General features: G+C 37.3%; 1 protein-coding gene across 6 annotated transcripts in view; it reads right to left on the bottom strand.

The window, feature by feature from the left end:
* The window catches only part of LOC135201385 (microtubule-associated serine/threonine-protein kinase 2-like), a 193,637-nt gene that overhangs the window by 111,034 nt on the left and 66,551 nt on the right, over positions 1 to 16,052 (bottom strand). For 2 of the 6 annotated variants that reach the window (XM_064230245.1, XM_064230246.1), the window contains exon 2: positions 11,067 to 11,138. The exons of the other annotated variants lie outside the window; for them this stretch is intronic. In XM_064230245.1, coding sequence (XP_064086315.1) covers positions 11,067 to 11,138 — 72 coding nt within the window. The remainder of the gene's footprint in view (positions 1 to 11,066; positions 11,139 to 16,052) is intronic. 6 annotated transcript variants of the gene reach the window in all.

Genomic DNA, 16,052 nt, shown 5'->3' with positions numbered 1-16,052 from the left:
TTATATCAGAAACCCACAACAATTATCACGATATCAAGGCGGGATTAAAGATTAACGTATCCGTTGAACTACCCATGAAGAACACAGCCGTCACAGGCATCATCCAAATGCACAGAACTAGGATGACTGACAGGGTCGCACATTATATCTCAAATAGGGATCCGTCAATAAACATAATCCTCTGATCGCATTGCAGTGAATGTCAGTCATCTGAACATTATACACTGCACGTGAACCTTTACCCTATACAGTAAACAACAAGTGCCAATGCACTGCATACGTATTTACCTTGATAGATCTCAACGGTATCTTCGATAAATAACGCAGCCATTTTTCTAATGAAAAATTTGCTATTATCAACCACACCTCCCTAGCAATATTAACGAGAATTCAATAAATCAGTATTTTTCCAAATGTTCAGGAATTTTCAACAACAGCAAAACAAATAAAATAATAAACATAACAAAACATCAAACAGTATCTACGATAAGAATGGGGAACAGCAATAATAGTTACCGCAAGGGAGAGAAAAAAAAAAAAAAAAAAAAAAAAAAAAAAAAAAAAAAAAAAAAAAAAAAAAAAAAAAAAAAAACTAAATATTGAACATAACAAAACAAACAAAAATCTGCCTTGCTGAAGGCAGATCCATCACACAATTGACCTTGGAGTGCATAGCAAAATGCTCTTTGATTATTTTTATATCTACCAGTGATAGTAGTAGTAGTAGTAGTAGTAGTAGTAGTAGTAGTAGTAGTAGTAGTAGCAATTAATGTGTCCAAAAATCGTAATTACAGTGTCACCCAATTTAGCAGCTATAATAATAATAATAATTATTATTATTATTATAAAATGCAACCGACTTGCCAAGAAACTTTCTACAGACGAGAATGCAAATGTGTGAGGAAAAAGTGCACCTAAAAAACAAGAGGACACCAGAACAAGTATATGACTACAAAATTTAAAAAGTCTAAAATTAAACAGGCGAATCTTGAGAACATCGATTCCATGCAAATCGGACACGATATTCCGCCTTGCTGCGCCTCCTATTTACTTGTGTAATATGCTGGGCGCTGCGAAGACCTGTATATTAATGCCGTGTTTCTGGGATACGATCTCGCCATACTGCCATGATAATGGAGCTCTGACGCCGACTGTGTGGCGCTCTGGGGGTCAATTGCGCCGTCGCCCCCTGCCCCTCTCTCTCTCTCTCTCTCTCTTCTCTCTCTCTCTCTCTCTCATAAACAAACACACACATCATTATCAATAATAACATAGTAATAAAATATTACCGATTATTTGCATCAATAAGCCATTTAGATACGTATAAGAAGTTGCTCAAGTTGTAGAAGTTCTGCATTATTTTCATCGATGTAACATAAATGGACTTGCACGTCGGAATCTTTCAAACTCAACAACCAGACTCTACCCCCCCCCCCCCCCCCCCCCCCCCCCCCCCATCTCTCTCTCTCTCTCTCTCTCTCTCCTCTCTCTCTCTCTCTCAAATCAGTGTTCAGGTTTAAGCCTGCACTTATTACGGGGAATCGAATTCACTCCTGATCTTTCACAAACACACCTGTGTTTACCGATATTCTCGAGGAACCGTCTGCCCTCATTAAGTCCACACTTGAAGCTGCCACCCAAAAATGCAGTCATCTCCTCTCGCCCTCTTTAACAACCCCTCAACCTTCTTTGGAAATCATTATCGGACGTCCTATGTGTATTGTAATCTGAATTTGACTATCTTGTATCTACAAAGAGCCTTCTTCAAGAATATATTGGTTAGTGACGTAGCATGCCATTCAAATGTCGCGAAATCGCGTTTTCTAATGGGCGATGAAAAATCACTGGCTTTATATAATGATCAGTTACTGCTGCAGTGTGGGGTCTGCGGTGGGAGTTGAAGCCAATGTTCTTTGGAAGTTTGAATTTCAAGTCAGAGGTGCTTCGCTGTATATGCTTGTTCCATGCGAATAGGTTTCACTTACTGAAATAACAATAATAATAATAATACTGGAAGTTAAGTCATGACAAAATAATGACATGATTCCCAATAAACTCATTTTTTCGACAAAACGTAATGCAAAATTACCTTTTCAAATAGTCACAAGTTAACCAGAGAAAAAATATACATGCATAACATCATCCCAGCTACATCAAGGACACGAGGTTCATGTCAAAAGCCACAATCAAGTTTGAAAGAACACAAATTATAATTGGTAAATGGACTTAGACCAATCGTAGCTTTTGCTTATAAGAGATCGAAAAAAAAGTTTTTAGCAGATTCTGTTCACACTGTGAAAAAAACCGATCGTAGCGAATTATAAGATGAAACGATGAAGACAAACATAAATGCGCACAAACTCCAGGATAGTACAATAACAAGTCAAAAGCTAGTCAAACAACACGAAGCGTAACACTTGATGATGATTAGCAGATGTCAGGTGTCGCAATCTGCGATGTAATGCGTCACTGCAAATACAAGAAGGTCGACAACTGTCATAAGGTGAAGTAATGAAGCATACAAATTGATGGCGACAATGGCTGAAAAAAGAAGAGGAGGAGAAAGAGGACGAGGGACAAAGAAAGGGAACCCACAGGCTCACCTAACAATAGATACGTAAATGAACAGAAGAAAATAAAAAACATGAAGGCAAGGAAAAAAATAATAAGGAAAATGATATTTCAACCATACTTAAAGTGTATAAGGAGGATGAAAGACGAAAGACAAATCAGACGGCGGGAAAGTGCAGAAAGGTGCACGGGAGAGAAGGGGCAGTCCCTGGAGCTAGAGGATAACAGAGGACTGCCGACCCCGGGAGGAAGTAGGCGGGTTTTGGAGTTGAGCGTTGTGCCTCCTGTGGACCCAAAAGATACAGGAAACGCAAATGACACCCAAAGGATGACATTCAATACTGTATCTTGAGAGAGGAGGGGAAGGAGTATTTAGCACATAAAACTTAGATTCAATGACCTTACAAAAGGCTGAGTAAATAGACTCTGGATTCCACAACGTTAAACAAATAAAGAGCACTGAGGAACTCGTACACAAACCACATAATTAACAGAGAGAGAGAGAGAGAGAGAGAGAGAGAGAGAGAGAGAGAGAGAGAGAGAGAGAGAGATTCGTAAAAAAAAATTGTCACTCATACTCTTCTATTAGATAAAACAAAAATCACAGCCATTTGAAATACCACTCAAATCACACGTAAGTCACTATAAATCGACTGAACATTTATAAAAAGAATGGAAGCACATCCTACATGACCTCTGAGATTCTAATGATGAGTCAAATCTTTAAAATGACGCCGAAAACTAATGATTAAAGTCTACAACTTTATTAAGAGGAAATATTGTTAAAGCAGGACTCATACAATTATTACAATCCCTCGAGGAATACCAAACTACTTGCAGATGAGTAACCGATTCCCATCCACTGATTCTAATAAGCTACAGGGATCTAAAAGGATATCTACATTACTTGCCAATTATGGTCAATGGCATCATCCAAGTAATTCTCAAACGAATGACCCTATTTTTACGTTCATAAGTAGAGAGAGAGAGAGAGAGAGAGAGAGAGAGAGAGAGAGAGAGAGAGAGAGAGGGTTGTCTCCATAAAATTCGACCTTGCCAATCCCACTGTAGTTCACGAAATGCTAGTCCCCGTCTGTCACCCCCCAAACCCCACTGGGGGTCAATGCATTGAGGTTAACCAGTACGTTCCAGCTCCATCCTGGAGAAGTTCTACAGAAGGAGAAAAGGGGAGGGTCCAACTCCTCCATTTTCTCTTCAAGATCGTTCTACCGGAGACATCGAAATTCAAACGACATTACCACAGCTTACTGACCTTTTTATTAGTAAGCCAAGTCTCAATTGAAGCAACAGATTATAGCAAGTTTTGTTATCGGAAATTTTGGCTTGCCAAATTAAAATTTGCACCTGCATGCAAACCCAAAGAAATCATTAACAAATTCTCAGAAATGCACTAGAAGAAATAAAAACACTGCTTATCTCTATTAAAATAAAAATACGATGAATTTTCTAATAGGACTAACAATATGACAATGAATTGAAACGACTTTTCATATACGTACAGCGAGTGGTGTCAGTTCTTTCAGAAACCTACAAGTAACCGATTCCTTGCAGTATCAGACCAAACATCCTAATGTCTACAAAAACTGTAACTAGTTTAAAGCGAAAAGGAATGAAAGGAACTGACAAAAAAAAAAAAAAAAAAAAAAAAAAAAAAAAAAAACAAAAAAAAAAAAAAAAAAAAAAAAAATCCGGCGGAATTTGGTGGAGGGTTCTTTAATGCACTGACGGAAGGACGGACGTCTCCACAAGGACACGGACGATCTCATTTAGCGTACTCTGGACGAATTATACCGACCCGTAATCATTAGGAGGAGCATTGAAGACGAATTCGAGAAATAAATAACAAAAGCAACTGAAGGGGGATGATCTCGTTGCGCACAAGACAATCCATGAGTGCTGTATAACGCCTCTATCACAGGGCAGGTATTAAAAGGCTGAGAGAACAAACGACAAAAAAAAGGAGAGAGAGAGAGAGAGAGAGAGAGAGAGAGAGAGAGAGAGAAAGTAAAAATCGCACTGAAGGAACAATCGAGTTTTCTCTAGAAGGTATAAAACTGTATATACGAACCTCTCAGCGACGTTGCATGAGACTCTCAGCCGTGACCCATGAAACTTTAAGCCACGGCTCGGTGGTGGCCTGGGTTGTTGGTACCTATACTGCTGCTTTTAACCTTAATCAAAATAAAAAGTGCTGCGGCTAGAGGGCTGCAATTTGGTATGTTTGATGAGTGGAGGGTGGATGATCAACACACCAATTTGCAGCTCTCTAGTATGAAAATTTTAAGATTTGAGGGCGGACAGAAAAAGAGCGGACGGACAAACAAACCCATCTCAATAGTTTTGTTTTACAGATAAAAGAAGAATTAAAGCTATAGAGGATAATTCCATCATATCCAACAAAATACAACATCGTGATGAAAACCTTGCCTCGAAGTAATAATTACCGAAGGCTCGGTACAACCGTTGCATAATTGCGGTCTCCTTTACACGAAAGGTTAGGTTACCCGCAAAACTTACATCACCAATAGAGGGTATCTATAAGAAAAGAAATGTCTTTATGCACGAGAGGTATTCAATGGCTACATTTCTCTTCTCTCTCTCTCTCTCTCTCTCTCTCTCTCTCTCTCTCTCTCTCTCTCTCTCTCGATTAGTTTACCTTCTATTTATCCACAATTCATTCCATTTAAAATTGCTCTAGCTATAAAATATTCTAACATTTTGGGAAAATAAGTTACGTTGTCTGTCGCCATTAAGTATTAAGTGAAGCAAGAAATGTAGATATAGATGGAATGGGTTATAGCTAATATTTGCACTGATACAGTAGTACATATTAGGTATAGTGAGAACATACTGCAGAAACTACTAGAGAAGGAAAACGAAAGTATCCGCTAACGGAAAAAATAGAGTAAATATGAGCACGAGTATGAACGAGGGTGAATGAAAACCAGATAAATGTCGTAATAATTATTACTTGTGGTAAAATGAAAGCAGTTGATTTGTACGGGTATTTGGGGATAGCATATCATCTGATGTAGGGCGAGAGATGTGCCAAAATAGGTGATGGAAGGAAGGTATCAGGAAGTGTACAAAGGACAGGGATGAAATCTGGGATGTCCATAGAAACATCAAAAGGAACGGTTGGCCCATCTTTATGGAAGAGAAGTAGATGTTGATGATAGATGAAATAAAAAATACTGAGGAACTAAATCAGTAATTTATGTGGCATAAGAATGGAAAGGGCAAGAAATGTGAAGATAAGAACTGGTGGGGAAAAGGTTTAGTATATGTGAGAAGATGGACCACTGAGTTTTAAGACGGTTCCGGCTTGCGGGAAGAATGGAGGTACATAGCTTAGAAAAAATAAATACAAATCGGTTTGAGTTAGGAGGAAGGTAGGGTAAGAACTATAAAGTGCTTGATACAGAAAGTAGAACATGTATAGGAAAGGAGGGAATGTAGCATAAAAAATCATGATACTGCAAGCAAGACAGAGGTGAATGGTGTAGGATGCGTAAGGGAGTCAACGGACTGCTGATGAGCCTTAGGTATTTTTTTGCACAAAGTGTTCATCCCTGATTCAGTAGTTACAATTTGAACGTAGCAATAATCATTATCTAATCTATTCACAGGACAATCCCCGTCAGGAAAAAACAGCTTAGCAACGAACAAGTATCATTACTGCACTCTGTGCAAGACTCTTTCTATAGCTATTTCAACAAATAAATAGACTACTTCAGTAAATATATATGCAGCAATTAAAAAAAAAAAAAAAAACTCTAAGTATACAGTGCTACACCAGCATGAGACCTTTAGTCAAACTTTTTCTATCATCAAATCAATGCTACCTTTCCATACAAAAACACTTTTATTAGTCACAGACATTACGAAAAAAAATGCCTTGAAATGATCATAACAGCAGACGAATACAATTAGACCTCGTTGATGGCAGCCATATCGCATTTCAACCGCCAATAAAAACTGCACGAGAGAGAGAGAAGAGAGAGAGAGAGAGAAGAGAGAGAGAGAGAGGAGAGAGAAATTGTATAACATGCGGATAACATAGAAAAATGTGTGTTCACATAATTACTTACCAGTCACAGGTAGAGAATAATTCAGATATCTGTCAAAATTTCGAACTTGTGTACACGACGAATTCTCGAACAAATTTTAAAGTTTCGTTGCTCGTAAAAGTATGGTACGATAACCAGGCACATTTCCCACTTACTCTTCCGGATTCGGTTTACAAAGAAACATATCTTTGTGATAAAGTGATAAGATATCGTTGAAAGAAAAAACTCGGTCTTCCTTCTTGCGTTTGAGTATTCCATGGCATTTCTGGACGCTTCAAAATCATTAAGAAAAATTACAGGCCATGCTTCCGCAGAGGATTCTCTCTCTCTCTCTCTCTCTCTCTCTCTCTCTCTCTCTCTCTCTCTCTCTCTGTTGGCCCTATAAGAGCCGGATCTCTCTTCACTAATCCGTACGACCAGGGACGTGAATGGCATATCAATTACGTTCTTCATTACGGGAAGGATTGGAGGAGGCACAAGCTGTACCTGCGATCGAGATGATGTTTTAAACATGATGCTTCCCCTGACTCCCAGACTCCTTTGTGATTAAGACAAACAAAAGATGCAACGTAGTGTGACTTCGGCCGCGACTCTCTTCAGCGACATTCGTATGCGTTATTCAATGTGCTCCAGAGAACGGTTGGGAGGAGGTCGTGATGGACGTTTGAGGGATGACGGCGAAATGCAATCAAATAAAATGCGTCAGACTCGGCATGGAAAAGATGGCGGTTAGGATCTCCCTTATTCTATATACCTTGGTTAGGACGAAGCCGTGAAACGCGTTTGGCGGCGAGGGAAGAAAGAAGGAAACAAGCGCCGAGAAAAATAAAACGATTGCAAACGTTCACGTGAGCGATCCACTCATTATAGATTTAAAGACGGTATTTTTACAAATATAATAATTAAATGTTAGTCAGCCTTGAAAAACTCTACCAAAACCTAAAAACCTATTTCTTAAAAATTTTCACAGGTTCAGCATAAACATGTCAGCCCCAAACATAATAAATACACACATGCAGAGTAACGCCCTCAAAGGATTTCTGGTGCTCCCCTGAGCACGGCCACATTTTCCGATTGTGGATCTAGCCTCTACCCTGACTAACCTCAAGTTCGGAGTCTGAGAACCTGCTGGTTTACTCAGGGTCTAGGTACATTATACCTAGACCGCGGTTTTACTGACTGACGCCTTTTTACGTAGAAGCTAGATCAACGATCGAAAATTGTGTGGTGATGGGCACTGATGCAAGTGTGGCGGATGACCTCAGTTAAAGCCAACAGACTCCGGTAAGGGTCACTGGCCTCAAGTCAGCTTGGGAATTACACGCTACAACAAACTCGATATCCCTTGATTCTGTCACGCTCTTAGGTGGGTCCCGAACTTTAGGGCTACGAAGAATCTCAGGGTTTAAAATACTAAAGTAGCGAAAACAGGAAAATCAGGAAACGCCCAGAGTCAAACTCGAAAGATAACATAGGAAGAAATGAATTCAAGAGATATGGACTGGAAATCTTATATATTTGTAAATTACGATGCAAAGGAACGTGAACAGAGATTAGATGGGGGATAACGTGTATATTTACTTGTGAATATCACACGGAACAAATAGAAAAGGAGTAGGCATAATCTTAACACCATATGTAGAAAAGGAACCGACGGACGAGAGAGCAGAGAGCAGTAGGTGTCACGATTTATATCAAAACAGTGCATTATGAATATTCAGTGATCCATGCACCAACGAATGTATTCTCCGGAGAAATAAGCGATTGATCTTACGTAAAAACGAAAACTGGTGTGAACAATGATGGTATGGAGTATGTAACTGGCAATGAGACTAGGGAGACACGACCTTTGCGAAAATAGCTAAAACCAATGAGACTAGGATCCTCACCCAAAGAGATTTACTGGGAAACGGAATTTGACACTTTCAAGAGCTTTCCGCTCAAAGGAAAAGTAGAATATTATATACATTATATATCTATATATATATATAAATATATATTATATATATATATATATTATATATATATATATACACACACACACATATATGGTAACGTTCATGAAGCACGACTGGAAAACATAACTCTTCCAGATCTCTGTTACAAACAATTATTACCTCGACGAGACGGGGATAAAAACGAAGGCTAACAAGGAAGCTAATAAAAGACTGCCTGATATTACAAGACTGAAATCTACACCCGGCGACATACTAAGAGTTCTTGTACCCACACAGTCGTCGCTAGTTTTATTGACAAAGGATCTGCCACGAATCCGTTTTATAACATAGATTAGGTCATGCAAAAGAGGCGTTTACGGACAAAATAAACTTGTTAGCATTTATTATGGAATACGATTGTATAAACATAATACCTATATATTATACACACACACACACACACACACACACACACATCATATCCTCTGTTATAGATATAATATATATATAGATATATATTATATATATATATATATATTCCTAGATGTAGAACCAGCTAATAAAAAGTTTCATTTTTCCTTATGGTACAACTGCGCGCGCGCGCGCGCGCGCGCGCGCGTGTGTGTGTGTGTGTGTGTGTATATATATATATATATATATATATATATATTATATATAAATATTATAGAGAGAGAGAGAGAGAGAGGAGAGAGAGAGACGAGAGAGAGATGAGAAGAGAGAGAGAGAGAGAGAGAGAGAAAATGCAGGAATGAAATAAAAAATGAAAGCACCAAGTGCTTTTGTGAATGATAATTACAAATTAAGTTACAAATAAACATGGAGTGACATAAATATTACAAAAAAAAGCAACTACGTCTGCTAAAATCATGGAACAAGTTGAAAAAATGAAAACGTAGCTTAAAAATCTCTGTCACTGCATATGAATCAAATTTATGTACACCTTGAAATAAATTTAATTTTCCATGAAAATAGATTCCATTACATTTCCCTTAGTAAGATGATTACCATAGATGATTACAAAAGAACTCAATCTCCACACAATGAATTCCGTGATATCCTAGAATCACTGATATGTAAAAATAACGTAATTTACATTTTTCCTGTCTTAACAATAACATTGTGTGATTTAATCTTGGCTGCAAGTCTTTTCCAGATTATCCGATAAAGCTGTCCCAATTCGTGCAAGGAATTATCATTAGGTTAAAATTCTTTAAAAACCTGTGCAAGGAATTTTTGAAGAAATTTATGTTTTTTTTTTTTTTATTACATCAAAATTCTTTTAAAAGCCGTGCAAGGAAATTTCAGGAAAATTAGAATTTTTTTAATCATTGCGTTAAAATTCTAAAAAAAAAAAACCTTGAGCCATTCTTTACAAGATCAGTGTATGGAAAAACTAAGGAAATTTTGTTGATTGAAACATTTCCTAGTAGTAAAAGAAAAATGTTTTATGTGCTTTACAGTACAGTGATTTCAAAATCTTATCTCAAGCAATAGATAACCGGTCATTACCCATTCTCTAGGCCCTCTTCATTGAACAGTTGTCACCAACCCTCAACAACCATGCAACTGCTGTACAATTAAACATTACCTAATAGGACATTCGACCCTCTCGCTTTTGTGTTTGCTTTCCCTTTGTGTCAAAAATGAATAATAACTTATTCAGTATTGTACTACATGCTTCTGTGCCGGTGAGTTCTCGTTTCGCCGTTCTTTGTTTATCGTCCGTTTTTTTACATTTTATAATCATATACAGAAATTTTTGCTTGTTGGAACTAACGTTACACTTTTTTTCCTGTCTTTAGTAATTATGTAATTTTGTCGGATGTTCAATTGTGATTTTTGCGTTAATATTCCGGTGTCTTTATTTTTTCTCTCTCCCCTGAAAGTCTCATTATGATCAGTAGCTTTCCTCTTTATTGTCAATCTCGTGTTTAATTATTTACGATTTTGTTTCCAACTAAAATTCGAAGTTCATTGACGTACTACTGAATATTAATTTATCTATAGAATTTTCATTTGTCCCTGTTTTTAGCCCTGAAGATGGAATTTGTACCTCGAAACATGAGGTGATGGACATACATAAAGTTGTAACTGAAAATGCTGCAGTTTCTGCTGGCAATACTGTTCTTATTATTATTATTATTATTATTATTATTATATATATATATATATATATATATATATATATCACATACATACATACATACATACATATAATATATTTATACTTATACATACATATATATTTTATGTATATATGGCTAATGACGCCAAAGCTTAAAATTTTCTTAATTTAAATCCATCTCAAAGTGTTATTACTCCTTTTAATAACGCAAAAGTATTTTAAAAATAATTAGTATTTAATTAAACCATTTACGAATAGATACATATGTGTGTGTGTAACTATACAATATATATACAAGCACCACAATACACGACCACCTACCGCTTACACTCCCGTTTTCTCCACTCCCTTTTCCTTTGCCTCTTTCGAGAGCACAGCCGCATGATGTCATACCTGAGAACAGAGAAGAGAAAAATACTGTCAGTGTATTAGACAAACAATCTGAACAATGGACTAAGCCCTTCCCAACCTAATGTCCCCGACCAGTGTTCCTCGCAGGTGACTCAGAAGAGAGTCAACACAGATGTACTGTTGGTTTTCCACGACGCAGCATTCCTGAATGATACTCCGAGAGAGAGAGAGAGAGAGAGAGAGAGAGAGAGAGAGAGAGAGAGAGAGAGAATATGTAACAGATAACTGTCAAACCTTTTACTGTTAATATTCAAATTGCTGACAGAGAGAGAGAGAAAGAGAAAGAGGAGAGAGAGAGAGAGAGAGAGAGAGAGAGAGAGAGAGAGAGAGAGAGATTTACCTTTAGCTCGGTTTCAATGTCTCAGAGGGTGAGGGATGACCTCGTCCAGGCACTCCCCCCCCGTTGACTCAAGACCCATCAGTAGCAGTTATCAATGATGTTAGCTCGATTTCTGAACTGAATCCAACGCGTCATATCTAGTTGGAATTGCAACCAACACTACTACGGTCTCTGAAGTGACCGGTAGCATTGCATTTGTCTTATCCGTCAACAATCTCGGCTGGGTGATGATATAAATTCGTTTGGGGGCCAAACATCATCTCGCTAACAGTTCTATAGGTGTGGTGGGAATGATGGGCAACGATTTTTTTTTTTTTTTTTTTTTTGTACGTGTCTTGGTGGATTTGGAAACCCATGATTTTTTGCAATGTAAAAATTGTACAAGGCTCTTGTCTACGCAAGATCCTACTTGGCTTCATTATTTTCATTATAGTAATTTAAGAAAGTTGTGAAAGTTTTTAAGTCTGTATATGTATGTGTTTGAGAGAGAGAGAGAGAGAGAGAGAGAGAGAGAGAGAGAGAGAGAGAGAGAGAGAGAGAGAGAATGTAGATCATCACCAGAAAAGAGCAAATGACATTGATGACCAACCGAGAAAGAAAAACAATCACAAGAACATTATGAAACAAGACTACCATCATTATACCTTTTAAAAACAGAACACCACTACTACAACAAACGTCACTGGCGCCAGCGATATGCAATGAAGTAAACAAGCCCTGTAAATATATTCAGCTAAAATCATCAAGAAATACATCAACGGAATACTAAAGTCTTAAACAAACCACCATCCACAGGAGGGAGACACCCAATGCAAAACTCGTTGATGTAATGTAGTATTGCGACCGTTTAGTCCTATCTTCAGCATTATTAACAGACTATACGTATATACTTTACATAATATATAAATATATATATCATATATATATATATATATATATACTATATATATATATATTTATATATATTATATATATATAGTATATAATTATATATTTATATATATATATATATATATATAATATATATATATATATATATATATTAATTATTTGTGAGTCTATGACCGCGTAAAGCTACCCTTGACTGATCTCGGGTCATACGGTGGTAAGACTCCTTTGTGCATGATTATTTGCAAGAGAAACAGGAAGTTCAGACATGTGTTCCGAACAAAAGAGAAAAATTTAATTCCAGGAAGTTCAAATCATGGAAATGGGGCAAGATGCTTCCGGATATGCTTCTAGTTTCTACTGCGCTGCACCTTTTATCAGCTGACATCTATTATAAATGCGTGTACGTACAAACAATTTATACACATACATATACATTCATACATATGCAAACGGGACCTGCTCAGAAGCGGAAGGTTTACCACTTTCTAGGAGTTAGTTCTTCAAAGGGATATATATATAAGCGCGTACACAAAACATAAAATTGGTACAGTACATGAAACCAATAACTACACCTCTCTCTCTCTTCTCTCTCTCTCTCTCTCTCTCTCTCTCTCTTCTCTCTCTCTCTCTCTCTCACAGGAAATGGCTCGTTTCTTATTGACACCGACATACCAACGACAGAAAGCGGTGACTAAAATAAAAGCTCCGCTGACAAAACGCGCAGACAAATGCCACCGATATCAGGCAAGTCCTCACGACACTCAAGCACAGACTATATATATATACTATTGGGGAGGCTTGTGGCGTGAAACTTCCGGTTATCATTTTCTCCACTTGAAAACGTCACACAAACAAACAGCCAGTTCTTCGTATACAATGATCACTACACACGGCACAGATATATATATACACTGCCACGCACTGCGCTAGTACTCCTTTTCCTTTTGAGGTAATGGCTCCTTAAGGCTCTCAGACATTATTCGCTCACCTCTAAATTGGCTCCAGCACACTATAGGCTACTAACTTCAGATTTGCTGGGGATGCAAGGCTGATGCATTACACGGAGAGAGAGAGAGAGAGAGAGAGAGAGAGAGAGAGAGAGAGAGAGAGAGAGAGAGAGAGAGAATTATATCTTTAGTAGAACTTTACTTGGTCCCTTTTTTCAAAATAAAGCAGCATGGTGTGTTGCAATTTCTAAATGAACCAATAGATCATTTTAGAACACTTTCTTGAACTTTCTCGTGCAGCAGACCCCTTTTATTAAAATAACTCATGTAGCGGACCCCTTAGTTTGATCATTTCCCTCTTGGGTTTAAAAGTGTTTTCAGGGATAAAAATATATTGAACTAAAATTGCTACTGAATTATTTATGAATGGCTTATCTTCAACATAATTGTTTACATTTTACTTAAAATAACTTTCTAAACAGTATTAATTTTGCAATTTTGCACGCAAACATTTAGTGAATTTAACAGCAACGCTTCCTAATCACTTTATCCTGAGGACCCCTTGGAACATTCCACGGACCCTTGGGGGTCCGTGGACCACACTTTAAGAAACACTGTTCGAGAATGATGAATCTGATAATGGAGAAAGATATCAGAAGGAAGAGCTTGCTCATTAAAATGGCAAGGCATAAGACGTTCAGTCTAAAATATTTTTTAATGACTTACGCACTTCAACTGATTACAAGACATCTCGAAAGTCGACTTGAAGTCTGAAAACCGACGATTATTATCTCTTGTCTCTCAGGACTTCATTACTATCTGTTGTTCATAGTGACTCACCCCAATTTACTTATCTTTTTTTGTAATCTTTTTCCTTAAGCAATTTCTATCTTTCCTGTCTTTCACGCTCGGGCTCTCTCTCTCTCTCTCTCTCTCTCTCTCTCTTAATTGACACAATCGTTTCCTGGTTTGCAACCACAGTGTCATCTCACAGCGAGTCTATATGTGATCTCTGTGATGCTAATTTAATTTGTGTACAACAAACCACGATGCTTACACCATCTGTCAGTTGGATTTGGATGCAGGCGTGCGGGATGCAGTAATATATACATACATACATATATATATATATGCACACGCAAATCGAAGAAAATATTTTACTCCTCACCAGTTTCGCCTATCTGGGCTTCTTCAGAGAACTGGTACAAAACAAAACTGATTTTACAATGCGTATATTCTAGCACGAAACAGTATAATGAATTAAAAACATCTGGATGGACGGGGAGCAATCTTGGAAAAGTGTAGTTGTGCCACTGGTTAATGAACAACGTTTGTTTCACTGGATTCCTTTTGAAGAGCAGTTCTTCATATTTGGGTTATTCCTTTATGGAAAACTGACATGTATGACAATATTGTTGTTTGGACCTCACTAAACAAACATTTGGAAATACTTAATATCTGTACATTATACATCCTCCTTTATCAGTGGATCTAGTTTATATATTTCTAATCAGCTTTTTTTATGAAAGCTTTCTTAAATACAACTTGACACACTTACATAATGTTCTATCGTATTAGAATAAATAACCTTCTTAGCACATATCCGAATTGTGTCCATCAAATCCCATAAAAAATATACAAATTCTGTTTTTGGTCAAACTAGAAAATTCTTTGCAGAAAAATTTATATAAATACACACACACACACACACACTATATATATATATATATATATATATATATATATATATATATATATATATATATATATATATATACACTATATAAGAAGCCTATAGGAAAAAGTGGCAATCATGAAAATGAAACTCGAAAACAAACACAAGATCAAAGATGATGATATACAAGTGTACAACTCAACATCACTTAGTAAAAACGGATAGTATTACTTAAAACATGACCTCCATTAAGATGGCTAATTCATCCAGGTAGCGCAGTACCTGAACTAAGAAATTAGATCCGTCCAAGAATTTACCACAAAACCCTTGTCACATCGCCTCAGACTTCCTCTCGTAAGTACATACTCTTATATCTCATTTCTAAAACCCTTTTAAACTATTGAAAATCTAAACTCTCTTCCATAGCCTTCTCATTAATGCAGCCTTCATAGGGTAATTATACTCATCTATTTTCCTCATCCTCATTTTTACGGAGTCATTCAATTTTCCCTAATTTCAATTCCTCTCTGCCCAAGATACCCTTCATTGACCCTCCTCATGACCAATCCATTTTCCCCCCCTTAACATTTCCACCTCCGATGGAGCCAAAAAGAAATACGACCAAATTGGCACCAAAGAAGCTAACAAACAAAACAATGAAGTCGCAAGAAAACGCAGGAAAACCACAACGGGTTATATTCCTGCTTGCAACAGCAACAACAACAACAACAGCTGCAGCTGCTCTCCGTGACAGCAGACCTGCCTGCTGCAAGCTCGGCTTGAGGTTAGCAGCCACAGGTTGATGTTTAATTCACTCTTTACGCACCGCCAATACTCACGTTAGGAGATCCACTACCTGCTAGCACGAGTGACGTGACTGATTCATGCACTCTGGCGACACCTAGGAAACTCCATCATTAACACGGACTTACCGAAGAACCAATAAAAAGGAGACTTTCACATGACAGAAAGATGATTTAAGATTTTTCAACACACACACATACTTCTAAGATATATATATATATATATATATAATATATATA

Source organism: Macrobrachium nipponense, chromosome 28 (genome assembly GCF_015104395.2).
Source record: "Macrobrachium nipponense isolate FS-2020 chromosome 28, ASM1510439v2, whole genome shotgun sequence".
Lineage (NCBI taxonomy): Eukaryota > Metazoa > Arthropoda > Malacostraca > Decapoda > Palaemonidae > Macrobrachium > Macrobrachium nipponense.
This window is presented reverse-complemented; position numbering and strand designations above follow the sequence as displayed.